This window comes from Ovis aries, chromosome 18 (genome assembly GCF_016772045.2).
Source record: "Ovis aries strain OAR_USU_Benz2616 breed Rambouillet chromosome 18, ARS-UI_Ramb_v3.0, whole genome shotgun sequence".
NCBI classification, from domain to species: domain Eukaryota; kingdom Metazoa; phylum Chordata; class Mammalia; order Artiodactyla; family Bovidae; genus Ovis; species Ovis aries.
Genome location: NC_056071.1, coordinates 20,089,609 through 20,111,266, shown reverse-complemented (window position 1 = coordinate 20,111,266; position 21,658 = coordinate 20,089,609). Strand labels below are relative to the sequence as shown.

At 41.7% G+C, this 21,658-nt stretch overlaps 1 protein-coding gene across 5 annotated transcripts in view; it reads right to left on the bottom strand.

Moving 5' to 3' along the window:
* FANCI (FA complementation group I) overlaps positions 1-21,658 on the bottom strand; it is a 63,151-nt gene that overhangs the window by 1,815 nt on the left and 39,678 nt on the right. For 2 of the 5 annotated variants that reach the window (XM_060401634.1, XM_004017745.6), the window contains exons 20-36: positions 18,900-19,001; positions 17,829-17,999; positions 17,631-17,752; positions 16,947-17,111; positions 16,199-16,378; positions 11,558-11,724; positions 11,156-11,226; positions 10,054-10,170; positions 7,647-7,698; positions 6,698-6,825; positions 6,530-6,598; positions 6,251-6,344; positions 5,780-5,967; positions 4,341-4,394; positions 4,199-4,258; positions 1,774-1,842; positions 198-293 (exon numbers count right to left, since the gene is read on the bottom strand). In XM_060401634.1, the coding sequence (XP_060257617.1) occupies positions 198-293; positions 1,774-1,842; positions 4,199-4,258; positions 4,341-4,394; positions 5,780-5,967; positions 6,251-6,344; positions 6,530-6,598; positions 6,698-6,825; positions 7,647-7,698; positions 10,054-10,170; positions 11,156-11,226; positions 11,558-11,724; positions 16,199-16,378; positions 16,947-17,111; positions 17,631-17,752; positions 17,829-17,999; positions 18,900-19,001 (1,905 nt within the window). Of the gene's footprint in view, positions 1-197; positions 294-1,773; positions 1,843-4,198; positions 4,259-4,340; positions 5,239-5,779; positions 5,968-6,250; positions 6,345-6,529; positions 6,599-6,697; positions 6,826-7,646; positions 7,699-10,053; positions 10,171-11,155; positions 11,227-11,557; positions 11,725-16,198; positions 16,379-16,946; positions 17,112-17,630; positions 17,753-17,828; positions 18,000-18,899; positions 19,002-21,658 lie in introns of those variants that run through there. The other 3 variants (XM_060401635.1, XM_042235077.2, XM_042235078.2) reach the window with 2 other exon arrangements.

Here is a 21,658-nt window from a genome sequence, read left to right as displayed (position 1 = left end):
AGAAGCAAGCACAAACCCACTAGACTTCACATCAGGTTCCCTGTGTCAGTGTTTGACTTCAGGCCATCAGATCAGAAATAGCAGAGACAAAAGAAACGTAGTCGACCCCCGACCCAGTGCAGTTGTGTTGCTTCAGTTTGCCAGGTCCCCTCACAGGGTAAGTGGAAATCAGTAGAAAAACAACAGAATATGCTTACCTTTGACCTCTTAGAAAGGTGGATGAGAAACTTTTCATACTGTTCAATGGCAAAGATGAGATTAGGAATTGGCTTGGTTTCCCGAAGAGCTCTGGCCTACAGGGCAAAGAAGAGGACCTAGATTTGGGGTTCAGGGGTGGTGAAGTCCTCTGAAACTGCCATAGCAGAACTGCTCATGGCTTTGAGGGAAAGACAGTCTGACTGCCAATGAAATGCAGTTTTACTTATACACCAGTCATTAAGATTTTTTTTGACAGTTCATCAAAGGACCTAAATGCCAATGGAGATGGCAATTAATCCTTCTATCTGTAACTCCTAAACCTGTGTTTTAGAGGCTGGCTGAGGGAAGGGCTGTGTCTGGGTGTCTGGCTGCCTCTCTGACTTGGGATTCTTGTGATGATGAGCCCACTCTGCACTGGCTCTGTTTCCGCTCTAGTCTACAGAGGCATTTTCATTGCTGCGATTCTCTTCCCCCTCAACTTGAATTGTAGCTTGTAGATCCTTCCGTATGTTTCTTATGCATATAGACATGTTTTTATATTTTTTAAACTACAAATGAAGACACTATTCTCATCTTTTTTTCTTTAACATTATCTCAGAATTTTGTATCTGAACATTTAGCTTTGTATTTTTTCATGTCTGCATAGTGTTCTACAGTATAAATATACTATAAAAGCCAGCTCTCTATTAGTGGGCATCTTAGTTTTCCCAATATTTCACTTTTACTTAAAACTACTACAATTTCTCTATGCTACAAGTAGAATTGCTGCATTAAAGACTGGTGCATGCCAACAGTTATTGTCAACAGTCGTTCCCCTTGAGAGACGACTCAGTTCTTTGCCAGCAGTGCCCTGGAGAACCCACTTTCCGGCACCAATCTTTTACATCCTTTAAGGGGTACCTTTTGCACTCACTAACTTTTCCTAAAATCAGCTCCTTCCCAGTGGTTATCATAAGCTTTTTCTATTTTTGAATAGCTCAAGATTTTCTGGTACACTTCCTGAATCGAGCATATACAGAGAAAAGATGTTCCATCTGAACAAAGTCCATGAACTGAGAAGCAGCCATACACAAATAAGCCCATTTCCTCCAGCTTTACTGAGATGTAATTCACATACCAACTAGTTTACCCATTATATTGCATACTTTGTGTGTTTTTGTGCATTCACAGAGCTGTACAACCATCACCATAACTTTACAGCATTTTCATACACCCTACCCCACAAGAAATCCTATACCCATTTTAGCAGGCACCTTCCCAGTTTCTCTAACATCCCCCTAACCACTCCTGCTCCCCACTAATCTTTCTTTTTAGATTTGCCTTTTCTGGGCATTTTATATAAATGGATTCATATAACACATAGTCTTTGTCCGATTGGCTTCTTTTACTTAATGTATTTTCTAGGTTCATCAGCAACCTTGTTTTTTTTTGGCTGTACTGCATGGCATGCAGGATCCTAGCTCCTTGACCAGGGATCAAATTGGTGCCCGCCCGGAAGTGGAAGCACAGAGTCCCAACCACTGGACCACCAGGGAATTCCCAGTGGCCACGCCTTGATCACTGTCAGCAACTTACCATGGCTGTGGGGCCGGCAGCGGTTTTCTCCTTTTCTCCTGTACATTTTAGGCTCTTACTGTGTTTGTTCTAAAGAAAAGGAAACAAGTCCTCTCATTCCTGAAGGTTTTTCTATAGAGCTACCAGGCTAGTGGTAATTTTCTAATACGATGATTATAGCAGTAACAGGAGAACTCGTAAGGGGGCCAAGTCTGGGTGAAGAGATTATCCTGAAGCAGATGCTGGACAATGGGAAACATTCTGGGACACTTTATAATCCTCAGATATTTTTCTGTTTTTGTTGTTGGGAGATTTACAGTCTTGCTCTTGGACAGGGCTATCACATGGAAGTGAGGTTAGGACCCACCGTTATTTACACTAGGGCAGCCAAGGGACTCGTGAGCTACGAAAGAACTGTCAAGGGGGGAGTAGGACTAGGTGTTCCCTACTGGGATGTTTGCTAAAAGGGCTAGAGAGAAGACAGGAAGCTGGAGAGGTTGTTCTCAGAGCCATGTGTCTCACATGACAGGTGGTTACAGGCTCCATAAAGGTTTAAAGGTCATAGAAACACTTTGTTTCCCTACGTTGCAGAGAATCAAAATAAAGAGCTCCTGGAGAAAGGAAGAATCAAGAAGGGGACCAGGAAGCACAGGATTCTGAGCCGGCAGGGGAGCAGAGCCACATGAGGCAGAGCCCACGCACGTGTGAGGCGCACAAACAGGAACCTCCTCCTGGAAGGGGAGTTCTGTGCCCTCTAGGAGTGACAGGCCACGGCCCATGGGACAGCTAGCAGAGTTAGAAACAGAGGCCTGCAAGTGGAGAGAAACCACACTGCCACAACCCTGTGAGGGAGAGGAGGCTTGGTCCACATGGCATGTTCTGGGAAATAAGAAAATGTAGGGATCCCAGAGATGCTGGTGTGAAGAAACTTATTTTCGGCCCTGGAAGGCAGAGTGGAGGGCGAATACTTGGTAGGGGAGGGCTGAGAGGCAGCACAGGCAGTAGAACTCATGTGACCAAATGGGAAGTGAGCCATCTTCCTAAAAGTTGTACCCCAGATGGGACCTTGTTGAAACTCCCTAAATCAATCCCAGCTACGGCCTGTTTCTGCTGATTTAGGCAGGACTAAAACTGTAGTGGGAAGAGAACTATCTTTGGAAGGTATACAGTCCTGAGCAGGATGCTAAGCTACGGGTTTTGGAGCAATGGCTTTCACTGCTTTCTTCTCACTGAGATCCAAGGCTATGGGAAAAAAGAAGGGGCTAAAAGAGAATAAGCAGCTCTTTGAAAGATGTGGCAAATGCAATCCAGATTTCTAGATCAAAGTTGGAAGGAGTTAATGGAACCATGGGCTCTTGACTCATTAAGCACACCTCACAAAGACAAAAAGTGCCTGTGGATCAGCTGACTTGTCGAATAAGGCTTTAAGTCAAGATTGAGAAGGGGAGAAATATCCAAGGAAGAACACATAAACCAGTTTTTATGTAATGTAGGAAAAAGATAGTCTAGAAGGTGCCTAGTGAAAAGCAGAAGAAAAGCTTGAGAATGGGTCAAACACAAAACCCCAAACCTCCCAGCATTTTATATGCCAGTGAGTATCAAGTATGGTTCCAGAACAGGGGCTGGCCAACTACAACCAGGAGGCCACATCCAGCTCACTGCTTGTTTTTCAAAAGTTTCACTGAACACAGCCAAGATCATTTATTGTATATTGACTATGGCTGCTTTTATTTTACAATGGCAAAGTTTAGTTGTGACAGTTGACTCTATGGCCTGCAAAACCTAAAGCATTTGCCATTTGGTCCTTTGCAGAAAGTTTGCAGACTACTGTCATGGAGTTAAAGAACCCAGTTCGAACCTCAGCTTTGCCCCTTTTTTTGGCTGTACCACACGTCACGTGGGATATTAGTTCCCCAACCAGTGATCAAATCCACAGCCCCTGTATCAGAAGCTTGGAATCTTAACCCTTCTGGTTTTGGCCTTATGTCTGACAGCTTGGGAAATGATGCTCTAAGGTCATGTTCATTTTATTGGAACAGCAAATATTTAGAGAACACCTGCCTGGTGTTGTGTTAAGCACTTTCTACAAGGCACCTCATTTATCCTCACTGCCTGCCACTACTTCACTCACATTCCCAAAGGAATGGGTTTGGAATCACCCAGAAATAAACCAAGTCACCGAGCCTAAGGATGCATGTTTCTCCTCTGCTCCGAGTGCAAGCATACCAAACACTTTTTCTCTCTAAATCACTTTTTTCTTTTTTTTTTAAAGATTTTCCTGCTGCAAAGACTTCAAGCCTTGGCGTGTTCTCAAATGGACACCTCTGGCTTATTTTAAGTAGAAGAAACTTTATATACGCTCAGCTCAGGTGAGTGATCAGTCCCCTGGGAATATAAGGAGCCCTTTCTCACTTGAAGATACATTGTGATACAGACAATCACTTACCTGTACATACGAAATAAACGAATAGCATAGAGGGGTCAGATGTGAACCAGACAGCTTCACCTGCAGCAAAGGAGGAAGAAATCAATATAACTGTAGGAATAAGATGCTTTCCCCATTCCTAGGAAAGGCATTCTCAACTCACCAGTTTTTCCATATTTTTCGGAATTCCTGTGGGGCGCTGATATACCTGGAGATACTAACAAAAGATTCCAAGATTCAGTATTAGGCAACGGCAGGACACCCACTTCTCTCAAAGGTTTCATAAAGTTCTAGGGAAAAGTGTTGGAATCTTGCATGCATGCATACTCAGTCACGTCCAACTCTACGACTGTTGCCCACCAGGCTCCTCCGTCCATGGCATTTCCCAGGCAAGAATACTGGAGTGGGTTGCCATTATCTACTCCGGGGGATACTTTCCAGCCCAGGGATTGAACCCGCATCTTGTACGTTTCCTGCATTGGCAGGCAGATTCTTAATCACTGAGCCACTTGGGAATCCAGATTTAGAATGCTATTCCTACATAGATGTCCCATGAAACTACAGGTAGTGCCTCAGTGAGCACCTGGTGTATGACTATTGCTCTGGCTGGAGACAGGAAAAGAAAATAAGCTACCCAGATTCATGGAGAATCTTAAGACTCCAGGCTTCCTTTTTTTCCTCCCCTAAGCTCCAAACCTTCCCAGACAGGAGGCAATGAAAGATTTATGTTTCTGACTTGTTCCATTTATTGCTTTAAAAATCCTTCAGGGTGATAGTCCCTGCATCTAGAAAGCCAATGACTTTGCTGTTTTTTAGAAAAAGCCAATAAAGATTATAGAGGTTCTCAGTATTTCTACCACAGAAGCTAGTTAGCCACACACTATAGCCAGAACTGCACCTTCTCAGAAATGGCAGCGCTGCTGTTTGGGTACATGGTGTGAGGCGGTCCACCATCTTTCTTGGGTTGTCTGTGCCTTCCTAAGTAATGTGGGTCATTGCTAGAGTCGGAACTAAATTACGTAGTTCCTAGCACTCTTGAATGTCTGCTGAGAATCAAAATACTGCAAATACAAAAAAACTTTCTTGTTAACGGATACTAAGAAGCATTAACTTAAACTCAGGGCAAGTATACCTTGTATTTTCAAAAAATAAACTTATTCCCTACTCGTGTACCTGACCTGTGAGGCATTTAACACCTACTTGTTAAAGGACAAACACCCTTTCGGTGTCCAGATTGGTCTGAAATTGTCTAATTTTTTGTGTAATTGGAATCAGATTAAATTCTAAAACTAAAGTTTAGACTGAGTCTTAGAAGGTGTTTGAAAAGGCATTTACACTCAATCAAGAGGCATTTACATTCATTATACTCAATCATATGAACAACACACTCATATGCTAAAGAAATATGGAGCTCTAAAAACAGATTTAGAATTATGCCTCAACTGTTATTTCCAGGCCTGTGGAGAAACCTGCCATCTACTGGTCAAACTGTGACCTGCAGAGATGTAGACATGGGCTCTGCACTAGGGTGTTCAGCACCAGGGGCAGTGTCCTAGCTGGGTGGGGCAGAATGATGGTGGTGATCGACTCTCCGATACTCACATATTTGACAAGTGCTGTAAGAGTGGTGTACATTTTGCAAAGGTCCTTTAACAAGGTGTCCACACAGCTGCCTGATGGCAGGGCTGTCTGCACCAGCTCATGGAAAAATGTGAGCAGAGTTCCCAACTGTATGATGGTGGTTTTCTCCATTGGATGGTTTGTTAGGGCTGCCTGAGAAGAGGCCTCTTCTGAAAGGAAATGAAGTTAGCACTTTCAAACCCAACTGACCTTATTTTCTAGTTCAAGTCAAAGAGATTTAGAAACCAACTAGACCTCATTAACTAGGAAGTCTGGATGCAGAATACATTAATAATTACGCTGTCATAAGCCACACTACCTTCTACTTTCATTACTTTGGAAATCTAGCACAAACGAACAGAGCTCAGGAGCTCTGCCTTTAGGTTTCCTCCAGTTCAGATTTTAGTTGACTTTGATCACAATTCCTGGAACCCCTCCCTCAACTCATGTTACCTGATACGATTTTTTGATTTGCTTGTCCCTTAAGCTTGGTGATCAGCCAGTCCACTTCTTCTAGGACCTTCTCAGCTTTACTCAGAACAAGCAGCTGTGAAAGAAAAAAACGCCTGGCATGGCTCATTGAACACAGCTGCTGGTGTAACATGACAGCCACGGCCACCCGTGGGTGGGTTACAGGCCTCGGGACTTTCGCCACTGTAATTCACTCCTCACAGGGAATAAAATGGAAGGGATGACAAGGCTATTTGCCAAGTGTCAAGGATCAACACTTACACAGACAGTAGGGGCAGCTGTTTTCAAATTCACCAATGCAAAGTTGTTTGTTTTCTCCACTTCTACATCCTGGGAACGGAAAGAGAGGTGAGATGTAATGACACTAAGGCTGTTCCCCTGGCCTCTACTCCCAACTCGGGGCACCATACTGAAGGCTCACTACAGTACCTCGTCTATGTCTCCAAGATGTCCATGGATATCCTGGGACAAGTCACGCAGCAGACTAACAGGACTCTTATACGAAACATGGAGGTTGAAGAGCAAACTTAGCATGCCCTTGCAAAAGGAGGCATCCTCTAGGAGTAGGAAGGAAAGAAAATTCATTTATAATCCAAGTCAGTCCTGCAGCAGGTGGGGGTGCCTAGCTGGAATGCTAGCCTGTCATGTTTCAGGCACAACATCCCCATATTGCACACACTCCAGCCCAGGCAGCTGGCCCACAAAGGTACACTTCGACCCACAGGTGCAAATGAGGGGGATGTTTCCCATTTACCGGTCACTATCATCACATAACTAGCATACAGGTCAAGAAATATCAGCACCCCAGGACACCCCTCCCCTCACCAAGGAAACTGTCATTCTGCCTGTACCCTCACATGGAGTCCTGTCTGACTTTGCACTCTAAGTAGCATCATGCAGTAAGTACTTTGTGTCTGCCATCTGTTGAATGCGGTGTGCACCAGACTCCTCCATGCCGCGAGTCAGTGGAGGCTGTTCATTCCCACTGCCGCGGTATCCCACTGTGTGCATGCGGCGCAACCCCCTGATCCACTCGACTGCTGACAGACGTCTGGGTCTGGTTTTGCCTATTAGAACAGTACTGCTGTGAGAATTTTCCACCTGTTTATGCTGGGAGTAGAACTGCTTGATCATAAGCCTATGTTTAATTTTAGTAGTTAAGTATTGCTAAACAATTTTCCAGAGTGCTTATACCAACTGACACCTCCAGCGGCAGTGAATGAGAGGTTCAACTGCACTGTATTCTTACCAACCCTTGGGATTGGTTTTGTGTATTTCTTCCTTTTGGCTACTCTGGTGAATGTGTCATTTTCTAAATGTTGTTTGGTGCTGATCATTTTATATAAAGCCAAAAAAGGAAATATGGCAGGAAACTTACCACAACTGTTTTCCGTGCAAATCTTAGATGTCCAGGTTAACATCTGCACAAACTAGAGATCATTCAGATATTACAGAAACATTCAAAAGACAGACCTACCTAGTTTGCTATCAGACTAAAAGAGCTCTGCTAAGTCACTTCAGTCATGTCTGACTCTGTGCGACCCCAGAGGGCAGCCCACCAGGCTCCCCCAACCTTGGGATTCTCCAGGCAAGAACACTGGTGTGGGTTGCCATTTCCTTCTCCAAGGCAGGAAAGTGAAAAGTGAAAGTGAAGTCGCTCAGTTGTGCCTGACCCTCAGCGACCCCATGGACTGCAGCCTTCCAGGCTCCTCCGTCCATGGGATTTTCCAGGCAAGAGTACTGGAGTGGGGTGCCATTGCCTTCTCCGAAAAGAGCTCTAGGCCTTTCCAAGTCTAAGCAAATCACCTGCTAAAACTTGTGCCTGGATCTAAAGTGGTACTCTACTGAAAAACAGCATAAAAAAGCCCAAAGTTATGAGAAGAATTACTGATTCTTTTCTTAAATATAGCCTATGACTCAGTTCTCAAATGCCCTCATTAAGGACCAAAGGTCCTGGGGTCTGGGCTATTATCTGAGCTTCCTTGGCCCCTCCCGCCATGGTTTGGGGCTAAAGTGCCCTTCTTCCCCTTCCCATGCCTAGTACTCTCTGCATCTGAGACATCTTTTAAGGACAGTAAGCTAATAGAGGCATAGAAGAAGATCCTGGCCACAGTGACAGTCAAATTAGCCTTTAGGAACCAAGAGGCCACAGGAGGTTAAAAGGGAGCAGGGAAAAAAAAAGAAAAGGGGCAAAAGAAAAGAGCTGGGGAAGCTTAAGGCCTTGGACTAGTAGGTCGTGTTTCGCTAGACACACACTCAGCTTTCTGCTTTAGCAGTTGTTTGGGATAGGCTTCTAGCCACCAAGACACTGAAATGCAGTGATGTTTAAAGGTAAAATGACCAGTAAGAATTCAGGTTTTGATCTGTCAGGGAAAAAAACTTCAGAGGCTAAATGAAAATTCTCTGTGAACTGATACAAAAATATTTCCCCTAATACAGTGATTACTGTAGAATATAGATGTCCAGAATACAGTGTTAAATGTAATAAATAAATAAAGCAGGATGCTAAAACAGCTTTTGTGTGAAGAGGGTAGGGTTGGGCATAAGAAGCTATATTCATATTGCTGTACAGGAATAAAAGAACTCTTTACACAAGAAACTAAAAGATATTTACCTACTGGGAGAGAAGAACTGAACAGATGGAGGACACGGATAGAAAGGTGACCATTTCCTGCAAATTTTTTTATAATGTCTGATTTTCAAATCATTGAACTTTATTACCCAAAGTTAAATTAAAAAATTTTAGACACACTACCCGAAATTATGAGGGGGGGTAAAATTTTACAAATTCTTCTTTATATTAGCCTTTCCAAATCTATTTTCCTTCAACTGTCCCCATGTTCCAACTCCCTGTGTTTCTTTCCTAGTCTTGGGCTCCTTGCAGCAAAAGTAGCAATATGAAAGAATGAAGCTGAAAGTAAAGTGTTGTTCCAATCTAGGATAAAATAAGCAGCAATGCGGATTTTCTCTGGGCTACCTGGAACTAGGACAGAAAATGAAGTCTGCTTTTTCAGCGCTCAGATGTCATAACATACCAGGCTGTAGTCCAGCTAGCTCTTCCTAAAAGCAAGGGCTCACACAAGGAGGCCTGCACCTCAGCACTCTCAACTTGTCTCCCCACAGGTCAGGAAGTAGATATGGGAGGACCACACAGCCCTAGGCTCTCAAGGACTCTCTTTATCATCCTTTAGGAAAATTACTCCTGAATGGAACAGACCCACAGAATATAGCTTATTTCACATGTGTCAATGCTCATGTGGGTACATATATTCTTCGTGTATATGCGCAGACTTAAGAACATATACCTAAAATCTATCTGGGTAGAACAGATTCTATTTTAGGACTATAATCATGCTTTCTGACTTATCACCTTTTGTTGAATATCCCTCAAACTCAGAATCCGCTAATTTTGATGAGAAAGTTAACTGCTGAATGTCCGCTACCTTGATAATTAACACACTTTCATCTTAGAAGGGGGTAGGGAAACACCAGAAGGTTTAAGGCCCCACAGATAAACAAGACTTTTTTTTTTTTTTTTTACAGTAATTATTGTTTACCCTCGACAGTGGCCAAATAAACAAAAGCAGTAACTACATCATGGTAGAAACACTATGTATGGGGCGGGGCGGGGGGTACATCCTACAGATCTTATATTAATTCAGGAGCGTAACTGGATACATGATTTTAAATGAGCCAGATTTCGAGAGGACATTTAGTTGTACACTGTAAAATGCAGTATTCTGGCCTCCTGGGGGATGCAGAGTGGGACTGACTGGAGCTCGTACCTCAGCAGAAATGGGCTTCAGCAGCTTGGACAAGCTGGTGAGAACAGTGGCCAGAAGCAGGGCTTCTTTGCTCTTAAAGTCTTCCTCTTGGCTGCTAAGTAAATTCAACAAGGACCTCTGAGAAAGGATACACAGAAACATTAGCAGACATGATACTAGCAAAGAGAAGAGACATCTAGCCAGAGATTCTTAAGGCTGGGACAGAAATGACTCAAAATTACCAAAAATCCAAGAGGATAAAATCTGGAAATAAGACCTGGATCGATCAGGTAGTCTCCTACCCTGTTTGCGATCAGACGTCTGAGTCTTCTCTTGGGCGCTGTGGACTCCTCCAAAGCCCTGCCACGTGTACATTAGGAATGAACTGTGCACCCCGTTTTATTTATTTTGGGTTGCACCACACAGCTTGTGGGATCTTAGTTCCCTAACAAGGGACAGAACACGGGCCCAATGAAAGAGCTGTGTCCAAATCACTGATCGCCACAGAATTCCAGTGCACCCTGGTCTGGGTGGTTCACAACTTCCTGAGGCCCATTCACTGACCTGAGGGCTAGACCACACCCCAGCACTGGCATTCCCTACACACTTTCTGTTTCCCCTTTCTCTGTTCCTCTCTCACCGCCCAAAACAGTCTTTGGTCCGTCAGTCTCTTCCCACTGCCAACGTAAGCTCTGTGAGGGCAGGGTTTTGTCTCTTATTCCTTGCTTTATCTTTAAACAGTTCCTGGCACATGATAGGAACTTTAACATTAAAGAAATCCTCTGGGATAAAAGATCCTGATACGTGACTACTAGTGGTTAGAACCATCTGACAGACAAAGCCAAGTTACACTCCCTGCACGAGTGGGCTCCTGGCCAGCTCTTGGCATAATATCAGCTCAAACAGTGATTCCTAGAGGCAATGAGTGCTGCAGATTGGGGTGGCTTGACACACATCCTTCCTGGAATGCTTTTAAATGCATTATCTTTCATTCTCAGAGCTGTCAAGTTGCTTGAATGACGACCCAGAAAAAACTGCTGTCCTACTTGTGGACGGTCTGCCCGTTCCCACCAGCTGTCCTGGGTAACAGTCCCAAAGCACAGCAGTCTCCTAGGTGTCTCACCTGAAACTGCCGGATCTGGAAAGCTGCTCTCTGACTGACACTGACTTCCTCTTCTTCCTCATCTGTGGCATCTAGGAAAGGAAAAGAATGCTATCTGCTTTGAAAGGGGCTTGGTTTTTTTTTTGCCAAGCTAAAATTTTAGGAGGCCAAAAAAGTCTGGAGGCAGCTTTAATTATATTCCTAACATTCAGCAGCTTCTTAAGGCTATGTTCAGTTTCCCAATCCCATCTGTGGTTAAACGGAATCCAGTGAGTGCCAATTCTGAATCCACTAGATGTCACTCCTTAGCCACACTGGGACTCTTCGCAGGTGTCCTCTGCTAGGCTAACAACTGGAATCGAGAGGTTTGGTTGAGAAAGAGAAACTCAGATCAAGCCAAGTTATCAAAACTGAAATGCCCACCCAGAGCCTTGAGAAACTGATGACACTTGGGCTGGTAGAACTGCTGCACAGCACTGAGTATCTTCTGTATGCCCTCCAAGCACAGCAGCGAGATGTTCTTTCCTTTCTCTTTCTTTCCCGACTCTTCCACTGAGGTAGGGATTGAAGTGTATCTCCAAAGCAAGACCCTGGGGAAAAGAGATTTTATTTTCAAAGTCAAGTTCACTGAGATAGTTTACATACAGTAAAATTCCCATCCTCTAACTGTATGGCTCTGCTGACTCACATCCACAGTCCTGTACTCAACCCCCTCAATCTAGGTATTTCCATCACCCCAAAAGTTCTCATGTGCTCCTTTGCAGTCAGTTCATTCTCTTTGTTTTCCCAGGCAACCACTGATCTGTTTCCTGTCCCAGTGGTTTTACACTTTACAAACTATCATATAAAAATGGTATCATTCCTTACGCAGCTTTTAGAGTCCGGCTTTGCTAACAGCATGTAGCTCTGAGGTTCACCGATGCTGTTGCATGTACCGGCAGCCTGTCGCATTTCACTGCTGAGTAGTATTTCACGGTATGAATGTGCCACAGCTTGCATAGTCACCGATTTATCATCTTTAGGTTGTTTCCAGATTTTGCTATTACAGATAAAACTACTATATACAAACTTTTATAAGAACATCTGCTTTCATTTCTTTTGGGTAATTACCTAGGAGTGGAATGGGTATATCGTATGATAGGTGTGTGCTTAACTTTTTAAGAAATTGCCAAATTATTTTCCAAAGTGGCTGCACCATTTTACATTTATGTCAACAGTGTATCAGAGTTTAAATTCTGGGCATCCCTGGAGGCTTAGTGGTAAAGAATCCACCTACCCATCAGGAGACATGGGTTTGATCCCTGATCTTAGAAGATCCTACATACAGTGGAGCAACTAACTACTTGAGCCTGTGCTCTAAGGCCTAGGAACTGCAACTACTGAAGCCTGTGTGCTCAAGAACCTGTGCTCTGCAACATGAGGAGCCACTGCAATGAGAAGCCTGGGCACCTCAACTACAGAGTAGCCCCCGCTCACTACAACTCGAGAAAAGCCCGCACAGCAAGACCCAGGACAGCCAAAAACAAATACATAAATGAATATTAAAAACCAAAAACCAAGGAGTTTAAATTCTTCCACATCCATGACAACACTTTGGTATAGTCAATCTAAACTTTTAGGCATTTTAATAGGTGTTCACACCGAGGAAACCAGAATTGAAAGAGACACGTGTACCCCAATGTTCATCGCAGCACTGTTTACAATAGCCAGGACACGGAAGCAACCTAGGTGTCCACTGGCAGGCAAATGGATAAGAAAGCTGTGGTACATATACACAATGGAATATTATTCAGCTATTAAAAAGAATGTATTTGAATCAGTTCTAATGAGGTGGATGAAACTGGAGCCTATTATACAGAGTGAAGTAAGAAAGAAAGAAAAACACCAATCCAGTATATTAATGCATATATATGGAATTTAGAAAGATGGTAACAGTGACCCTATATTCGAGACAGCAAAAGAGATACAGATGTAAAGAACAGTCTGTTGGACTCTGTGGGAGAAGGCGAGGGTGGGATGATTTGAGAGAATAGCACTGAATCATGTATATTATCATATGTGAAATAGATCGCCAGTCCAGGTTCGATGTATGAGACAGGGTGCTCGGGGCTGGTGCACTGGGATGACCCTGAGGTATGGGATGGGGAGGGAGGGGAGGAGTTCAGGATGGGGAACACGTGTACACCCATGGCTGATTCATGTGAATGTATGGCAAAGCACCACAATATTGTAAAGTAATTAGCCTCCGATTAAAATAAATAAATTTTAAAAAGAAAAAAAAAAAGGTGTTTAGTGATATCTCATTGTGATTTTAATTTGACTATGCCAAAGCCTTTGACTGTGTGGAACACAAGAAACTGTGGAAAATTCTGAAAGAGATGGGAATACAGACCACCTGACCTGCCTCTTGAGAAATCCGTATGCAGGTCAGGAAGTAACAGTTAGAACTGGACATGGAACAACAGACTGGTTCCAAATAGGAAAAGGAGTGCGTCAAGGCTGTATATTGTCACCCTGCTTATTTAACTTCTATGCAGAGTACATCATGAGAAACGCTGGACTGGAAGAAACACAAGCTGGAATCAAGATTGCCGGGAGAAATATCAATAACCTCAGATATGCACATGACACCACCCTTATGGCAGAAAGTGAAGAGGAGCTAAAAAGCCTCTTGATGAAAGTGAAAGAAGAAAAAAGAAAAAAAAGAAAGTGAAAGAGGAGAGAGAAAAAGTTGGCCTAAAGCTCAACGTTCAGAAAACGAAGATCATGGCATCTGGTCCCATCACTTCATGGGAAATAGATGGGGAAACAGTGGAAACAGTGTCAGACTTTTATTTTTGGGCTCCAAAATTACTGCAGATGGTGACTGCAGCCATGAAATTAAAAGACGCTTACTCCTTGGAAGAAAAGTTATGACCAACCTAGATAGCATATTCGAAAGCAGAGACATTACGTTGCCGACTAAGGTCTGTCTAGTCAAGGCTATGGTTTTTCCTGTGGTCATGTATGGATGTGAGAGTTGTACTGTGAAGAAGGCTGAGTGCCGAAGAATTGATGCTTTTGAACTGTGGTGTTGGAGAAGACTCTTGAGAGTCCCTTGGACTGCAAACAGATCCAACCAGTCCATTCTGAAGGAGATCAACCCTGGGATTTCTTTGGAAGGAATGATGCTAAAACTGAAACTCCAGTACTCTGGCCACCTCATGAGAAGAGTTGACTCATTGGAAAAAACTCTGATGCTGGGAGGGATTGGGGGCAGGAGGAGAAGGGGACGACCAAGGATGAGATGGCTGGATGGCATCATGGACTCGATGGACGTGAGTCTGAGTGAACTCCAGGAGATGGTGATGAACAGGGAGGCCTGGCGTGCTGCGATTCATGGGGTCGCAGAGTCGGACACGACTGAGCGACTGAACTGAACTGAACCTAGTGACTAATTATCTTGATCACCCTTTCGTGTTATTTGCCATCTATACATCTTATTTGGTAAAGTCTCTGTTAAAACACTTTATCCATTTTCTCAACTTGACTGTTTTCTTAACAAGTTTGAGTTCTTTATATACTCTGGTTACCAGTCCATCATCAGACACGTGTTTTGCAAATATTTCCTGTTAATTTGTGGCTTGTATTTAAATTTCCTTAGGAATGTTTTTCAAGGAACAGAGTTAAATTTTTAAAAAATATTGATTGTGCTTCTGGTTTTATACCTAGGAAATTTTTTTACCTAAAACAAGGTTGCAAAGGTTTCTCTTGGTCTTCTAGATGTTTTACAATATTTGGTTTTATACTTATGCCTCTGATTCATTTCAAGTCAATATTTTGTTATGAGAAACGGATCAGAGTCCAATTTTTTTCACATTAGTTGCTCAGTCGTGTCTGACTTTGTGACCCCATGGACTGCAGCACACCAGGCTTCCCTATCCATCACCAACTCCCAGAGCTTGCTCAAACTCATATCCATTGAGTCAGTGATGCCATCCAAACATCACATCCTGTCTTCCCCTTCTCCTCCTGCCTTCAATCTTTCCCAGCATCAGGGTCTTTTCAATGAGTCAGTTCTTCACATCAGATGGCCAAAGTATTAGAGTTTCAGCTTCAGCATCAGTCCTTCCAATGAATATTCAGGACTGATTTCCTGAATGGGAATCAGGATGGACTGGTTTGATCTTGCAGTCCAAGGGACTCCCAAGAATCTTCCTCAACACATCAATTAATTCAAAAGCATCAATTCTTTGGCACTCAGCTTTCTTTATAGCTCAACTCTCACATCCATACATGACTACTGGAAAAACCTTAGCTTTGACTAGACAGACCTTTATTGGCATAGTCATGTCTCTGCTTTTTAATATGCTGTCTAGGTTGGGCATAGCTTTTCTTCCAAAGAGCATCTTTTAATTTCATTTTTCCACATATTCCTGTACAATTGTTCCACAAACACCTGTTTGAAAAGACTTTTCTTTCTCCGTTCCATTTCCTTGGCACCTTTGTCAAAAGTCCAAAGACCATACTTGTGTGGATCAGTTCTAACCATCTGTTCCACTGATTCTGGCAATACCTCACTATCTTAAATACTTATTTAATGTTCTATAAATATTGATTAAAGTCAAGCTGGATGATAGCGTTGTTCGAGTCTTCCACATCCGTCCTGATTTTCTAATTCTACTGATTACTGAGAGAGGTAATTATTTGTGTATTTCTCCTTCAGTATTACTGTTTTTGCCTTAAGTATTCTGAAGCTGTTACTCGGTGCTGTTAAGCACATGTACATTTAAAACTGTTCTGTCCGCTTGATGAACTATTTAGTCATTATGTAATATCCCTTCTTATTCCTGGTATTAGATTAACATTTTATATGTGGCCAACAATCCACACCAAAACAGGACTAGGAAAAAACCCCAACATAGTGAGTGACTGCACTTCCACCTTTGGGTATGCCCAACTTCAAATCACCTTCCTCCCCACCCAACTTCAAACCACCTTCCTCTCCCCACCCCCCTTGTTGATTTCCTCTTCTGGAGATGCCACAGCAAGTGGAACAGGTCTCCAAGGGTGTGTGGGGCTTACCGAGTTATGTCACAGAGGTGCTGAAAGACCTTCTCTGGGTTTTGGCCATCAGGGCCACTCACATGCCCTGTTTCCTTCAGCTGCTGGACCTTCTGCAGAGCCACATTCACTGCGTAGCGCATGAACTCATTGCTGGACCTCAGGACAGACAGGCTCTCTTCATGACTCTGGGTACTGTCCCTAGACAGGAAAAAAGAGACAGAAAGATTCCCCTGCTACTGGGACCTGAAATTACATTTTCTAGGGACAGTTCACTATAGCACCCAACCAGCTCTAAAAGACAGACTCCAGCAGCCCATGCCCAAGTCACTGCCAAGGCTGTCTTTCTACAAATATTTATTCTCAGTATTAGCTCCCTTTCTCCCCCTTCCCTCAATCCTTTAACTTTGATGAAATTTAAAGGTCAGTCTTAGTTAACTTTCTGTGATTTTTTTTCGTTGCCCCCCAACCCTTTTTAAAAATTCAAGCTTTTCTTTCCCCTTTTTCATGCTACTTAGGTTGATTTCTTGGAATCTATCCTGTCTTTCATCTACTAGTTCACTGTTTCTGATGTTCCCTTTAGTAATTCAAAGCATCTCTTTAAATGCCTGTGTGTTCTGCTTTCAAGAAAATTACAACCCCCTTGACTTACTTTTTACTGTATAGATGCTAAGAATTGTGAATCCAAACTAGGTCATATCAGTGACCCTCAGTAGGTGTTTTTACCTTCACCATAAGGCTGTCTTTAAGCTCTTTGTTAGAACCTTACCTGAAAAGAGCTGTGAGAAGATCAGACACAAATTTCATGGACAAAAAACTATCAGTTGTTCGGTTGGCCATTTTTGTTTTGCCTTTACCAGATTTTTCGTTAAGGATATCGGAGAGCTTCTTGTAACACATAAATAAGCTTAGAATCGTTTCAAACTTAGTCTTACTGTATAAAAGGAAAAAGAGACCACCAAGGACAGGTGTCAGAATATTATGGTTTACTTTCAAAACAGTAATAAGGAAATCACAATACTTCTTTAGATGTCATACTTTAGACCCAATATTACAAATGAATGGATCTTCACTATTAACACAGTACTCCTAGGTAATACCAATCTGGGTCATTTCTTTTTCTCCTTTATTTGTATCAGTCATTGCAGAGAATGAAAGTTCAATACTACCACCAATCAAAATTTCTGTATTAAAATCAGGGGTTGTTATGTTCAAGGTCTGGGGAATGTTCAATAAAGTAAAGCCTGATGGAGAGACAAAATTTACGAGCCTGTCTGACATGTGCTTTGATGTTCCCTGGTAGAAAGAACATAGTTTGGTCTTAGGCTAGAGGTCCATCTAAGAGACAGTGTCATGGGCTGTGGTCTTTTCATACCTAGCCTATTGTTAGTGTTAAGAAAACATACTCCCACACACAAAACGAACTATAAGTAGAGTTACAGTAATACCCTACCTGAAATTACTTATGAAGAAATTATATTCTATTAGAACCTCACAAATTCCCATAACAAGAGAAGCGCAGATATTATTTTTGATGCCAATACCAGTGCTCTGAGAAAAGTCTGCTGATTTGTCCTAAAAGACACAAGATAAAAATTAATAAGCTACTAAAAACCTCCATTACTCAACACAGCTTAGACTTAGCAATTACCAGTTCGAAGTCCTCTAGTTCACTCTTAATCATTCTATTCGTAATCGACTCCAACATATCATCTAAGTATTGGTAGAACCCCTCTTCCTCCTCCTCCTCTTCTTGCTGTAATGGTACCACTCTGCTCTTATACCAGGCCAAACAGTGTTGAATACAACATAGCAGATAGTCCTGTAGAAGAAAATATAATAACTGAATATTCTTGTTAAAGGATAACCTATCAAACTGTTGATAATTGACAAATAATCCTTATCTATAAGGCTAAATAAGTTATTCATTAGCATCACAAATTAAGTCAATCTGGAGTTCAAAACAAAACAAAACAGAAAAAAAGAACTAACAGAGGCATTGTTTTCTGGCCTTTCCCAAAGGCACTGGCTTCACAAGTAGCTGACACCTAAGAATGTTAACATCAATGTGCTATCTCTGATCTGGTACAAATACCAAGGAGGCAGGCTGTGAAATTAAATCCTCTCCAGCACCTTTGAGTCCCAGAGGCTATTCTAAACATATGAGTTTAGGTTGAGGGAATCTTTGGGAGACCACCATAGCTTCTCTGACCTAGGCTGAGGATATCTGTTTTAAGTTCCTCAGGAGTTTCAGTTTCTATCTTTCTTCCCTGTCTTTCTGAGGCTAGACGAGAATAGAAAACCAACCTGTCCCAGTTCCTCTGAAGGTTCAACAGAATGCTCAGCCTAAATCATATAATCCAGACTAATGAAGCAGATCTCCTGGGTTCATCTGCTTCTGGGTGACCTCCTTCTCCCAATTCTAAAGTATATCTATTTAGTACTTGCAATCAAAGAGCCCAATCATTAATGGGAGGTAAAATGCTCCTTGGGAGAAGCGCTGGATGCCTTGATTATTAGTCAAGTGTTGACCTGCAGATATCTCGCCACCAGAACCAAGGTGGTGATGGATCAGGGAAGAGTCAAGAGTAGAAATTCACTGGCAGTACCAGGTATTTCACAGAGAAGTCATCTCTTTCTGAAGCTCAACCATATCAACAGGGCTGGTAGTTTTACTTAAGAGTAAAAATAATGGTTATGGGAGGAGGAAAGAAAGGCTCACCAGTGGTTCCTGTAGAGAGACCTGATCTCCTTGGGTCAGAATACAAGCTTCTAATTTCAGAGGAGGCAGTACATCAGGTTCTGGCTCATAGAACTGTTTCAACTGTACATGGGAAGGAAAAAGACATCACAGCTCATGAATGCTTTTCACTTTCTTAATTGGTCAAGCTAACAGCAACTTTAATGTCTAATGTTTTCTAAGACATTATTTCCCAACTGTCCAAAGAACACTGCAGGAAAATCTGTTGCTTTGGCCCAACGCTAACCTTCCTTTGCCCCTGCATCAGGCAGTGCTCTGACAGATCTTTCCTAGTCCACTTCATCACCCCTCCTATAAAACACCATGCTCTCTTACACCAGTTACTTAATTGGTATAGACTATCAAGCACTTTCAGTACAGCTTGGTTGTTAAGAATAGAGGCTCCAGAGTCAAACTGAATCTAAAATCCCAGTACCACTACTTATTAATTCAACAAAGGTAGATGTCTTGGTTCCTCATCTGTGAGATGAGGATATTATTAATATAAGCATAAACATCTGTATAAGATTAAATGTGCTAACACACGTAAGGAGCTTCAAATACTATTTAGCAAATAACAGAGCTCAAAAAAAGTTAGTTAACTCAGCCATAAGAAAGAATCAAATGATGCCATTTACAGCAAAATAGATGGACCTGGAGATGGCCGTACTAAGTGAAGTCAGACTGAGAAAGACAAACACTATATGATATCACTTATATGTGGAATCTAAAACGATACAAATAAAACTTATTTACAAAATAGAAATAGATTTACAGACCCAGAAAACAAACTTACGGTTATCAAAAGGGAAAGGGGGTGGGCAAAGGATAAATTAGGACTTTGGGATTAACATAAACAAACTATTATATATAAAATAGATAAATAAGATCCTACTGTATAGCACAGAGAATTATATTGAATATACTGTAATAACTTATAATGAAAAAGTTTATGTAACTGAATAACTTTGCTGTATACCAGAAACAAATACATTGCAAATCAACTATACGTTCATAAAAAAAAATGTTAATTGCCATTTTCCTCTTTTTAACTTTTGGAGTCTATATAATTTTACTGGTCCACATACTAACCTGAGTTGGGAAGCACTGCTCTACGCTTTCAGTCATAACTTGCCCTGTTAACGTGCAAATGTAGATGCACTGATCATTAGCTTGAAAGATAAAATATAACTAACAAGATATAAATTTTATATAAGATCAGGTCCAATGCCCACTGAAAAACTTTTGATAAATAGTGTAAGACCTTCCAATCATTTCTCCACTTTCAAATGGAGCTTCTTTAGCAGAATTAGCACAAAGCAATGGTATAAAAAAGGAGGAAGAGCGAGAGGGAAAGAAGTTCCATTTATAGCAAAATGGCGGACTAGGGTTTAGAGAAACCCTCACGGTAAAGAACAATAAAAAAATACTGCATTAACATCTTTATATAGATACATTTATTAAATAGATAGCTAAGATGAAAGGCAAGTAAAGGAATCATGAAATTAAAGACAGAGCCTAGGGTCCACATGGGGTTGTATCAGAGGTTGTATCTAGATTGTATCTGAGATTGTATCAGAGACCTTCACAGAAAGCTAGAATTCTCAAAAGCGGATATCCTTAGTGGATGAACCTAAAAAATAAATCCACCACATGGAGGAAGATAGTGGGGCGATATGTACCTACCTACCTCCCTCTGACTTCAGGTGAAGGGGGAAAAGTCTCCTCAGGGACTTTCTAACCAAGTTAGTCTCCAAATGTAGCTGGGGCTAGAATTCATACGACTTCAAATATAGGGTTATTTTACAATTAAGATTGTCCAAATCATTAGACATAACAGCTGAAAGTTTAAAGAAAGTGTTTAATTTTGAAACAAGTAAGGGAGGAAATGGAATAAAGGAAACTTCAAACTTTACATAAACCAGAAAAAGAGGAAACATCCCCAATCACTTTACTAAGCTCATACTTAACCAAAGAAATTCAGTATGAAAAATGAAAATTATAGGCCATTCCTTCTTGTACACATATATGTATATCCTAAATGGAAACCAAACTCAGTAATGTATAAAAAAGATAATATAATCAATTTGAGTTTATTCTAGGAATGCAATGTTTTTTTAAAAGATCAAATAATATAATTCATCATGGTAACAGATTAAAGGAGAAAAATCATATGGTCATCTCAACAGATACAGAAAAGCATCTGATAAAATTTAACATGCATTCAAGAGTAAAACAACTGAAATGGCAGAAGAAAGTAAACTTGAAGACAGATTATGAGAAAATATAAAATCTGAAGAAAACAGTGTAGAAATATTGAGAAAAAATGAACCAAGTCTCAAAGATCTGTGGAACAATATCAGGCATTCCAATATACATACCACTGAAGTCCCAGAAGGAAAGGAGAGAAAGAGGGGATAGGAAAAAATAATCTGATGAAATAATTAACAGACATGTCTCAAATCTGGTGACAAGCATCAACTTAAAGGTCCAAATAGCTTAATCAACTCCAAATAGGAGAAACACATGCTTTGGCTCTTGAGCCAGAAGATCTGAGTTCAAATTCTAGCTCCATCACTTATTAACTGTGAGACCCTGGGCAAATTAAATTACTTAACCTCTTGGAGCCTTAAAACACACATCTGTAAAATGGAACTAAGCAGTTATTTCACAGGATTTTGTGAGGACTAAATGAAATCACCTACCATACACCATTCATAAATTGCTTGGCCCTCTGTTAA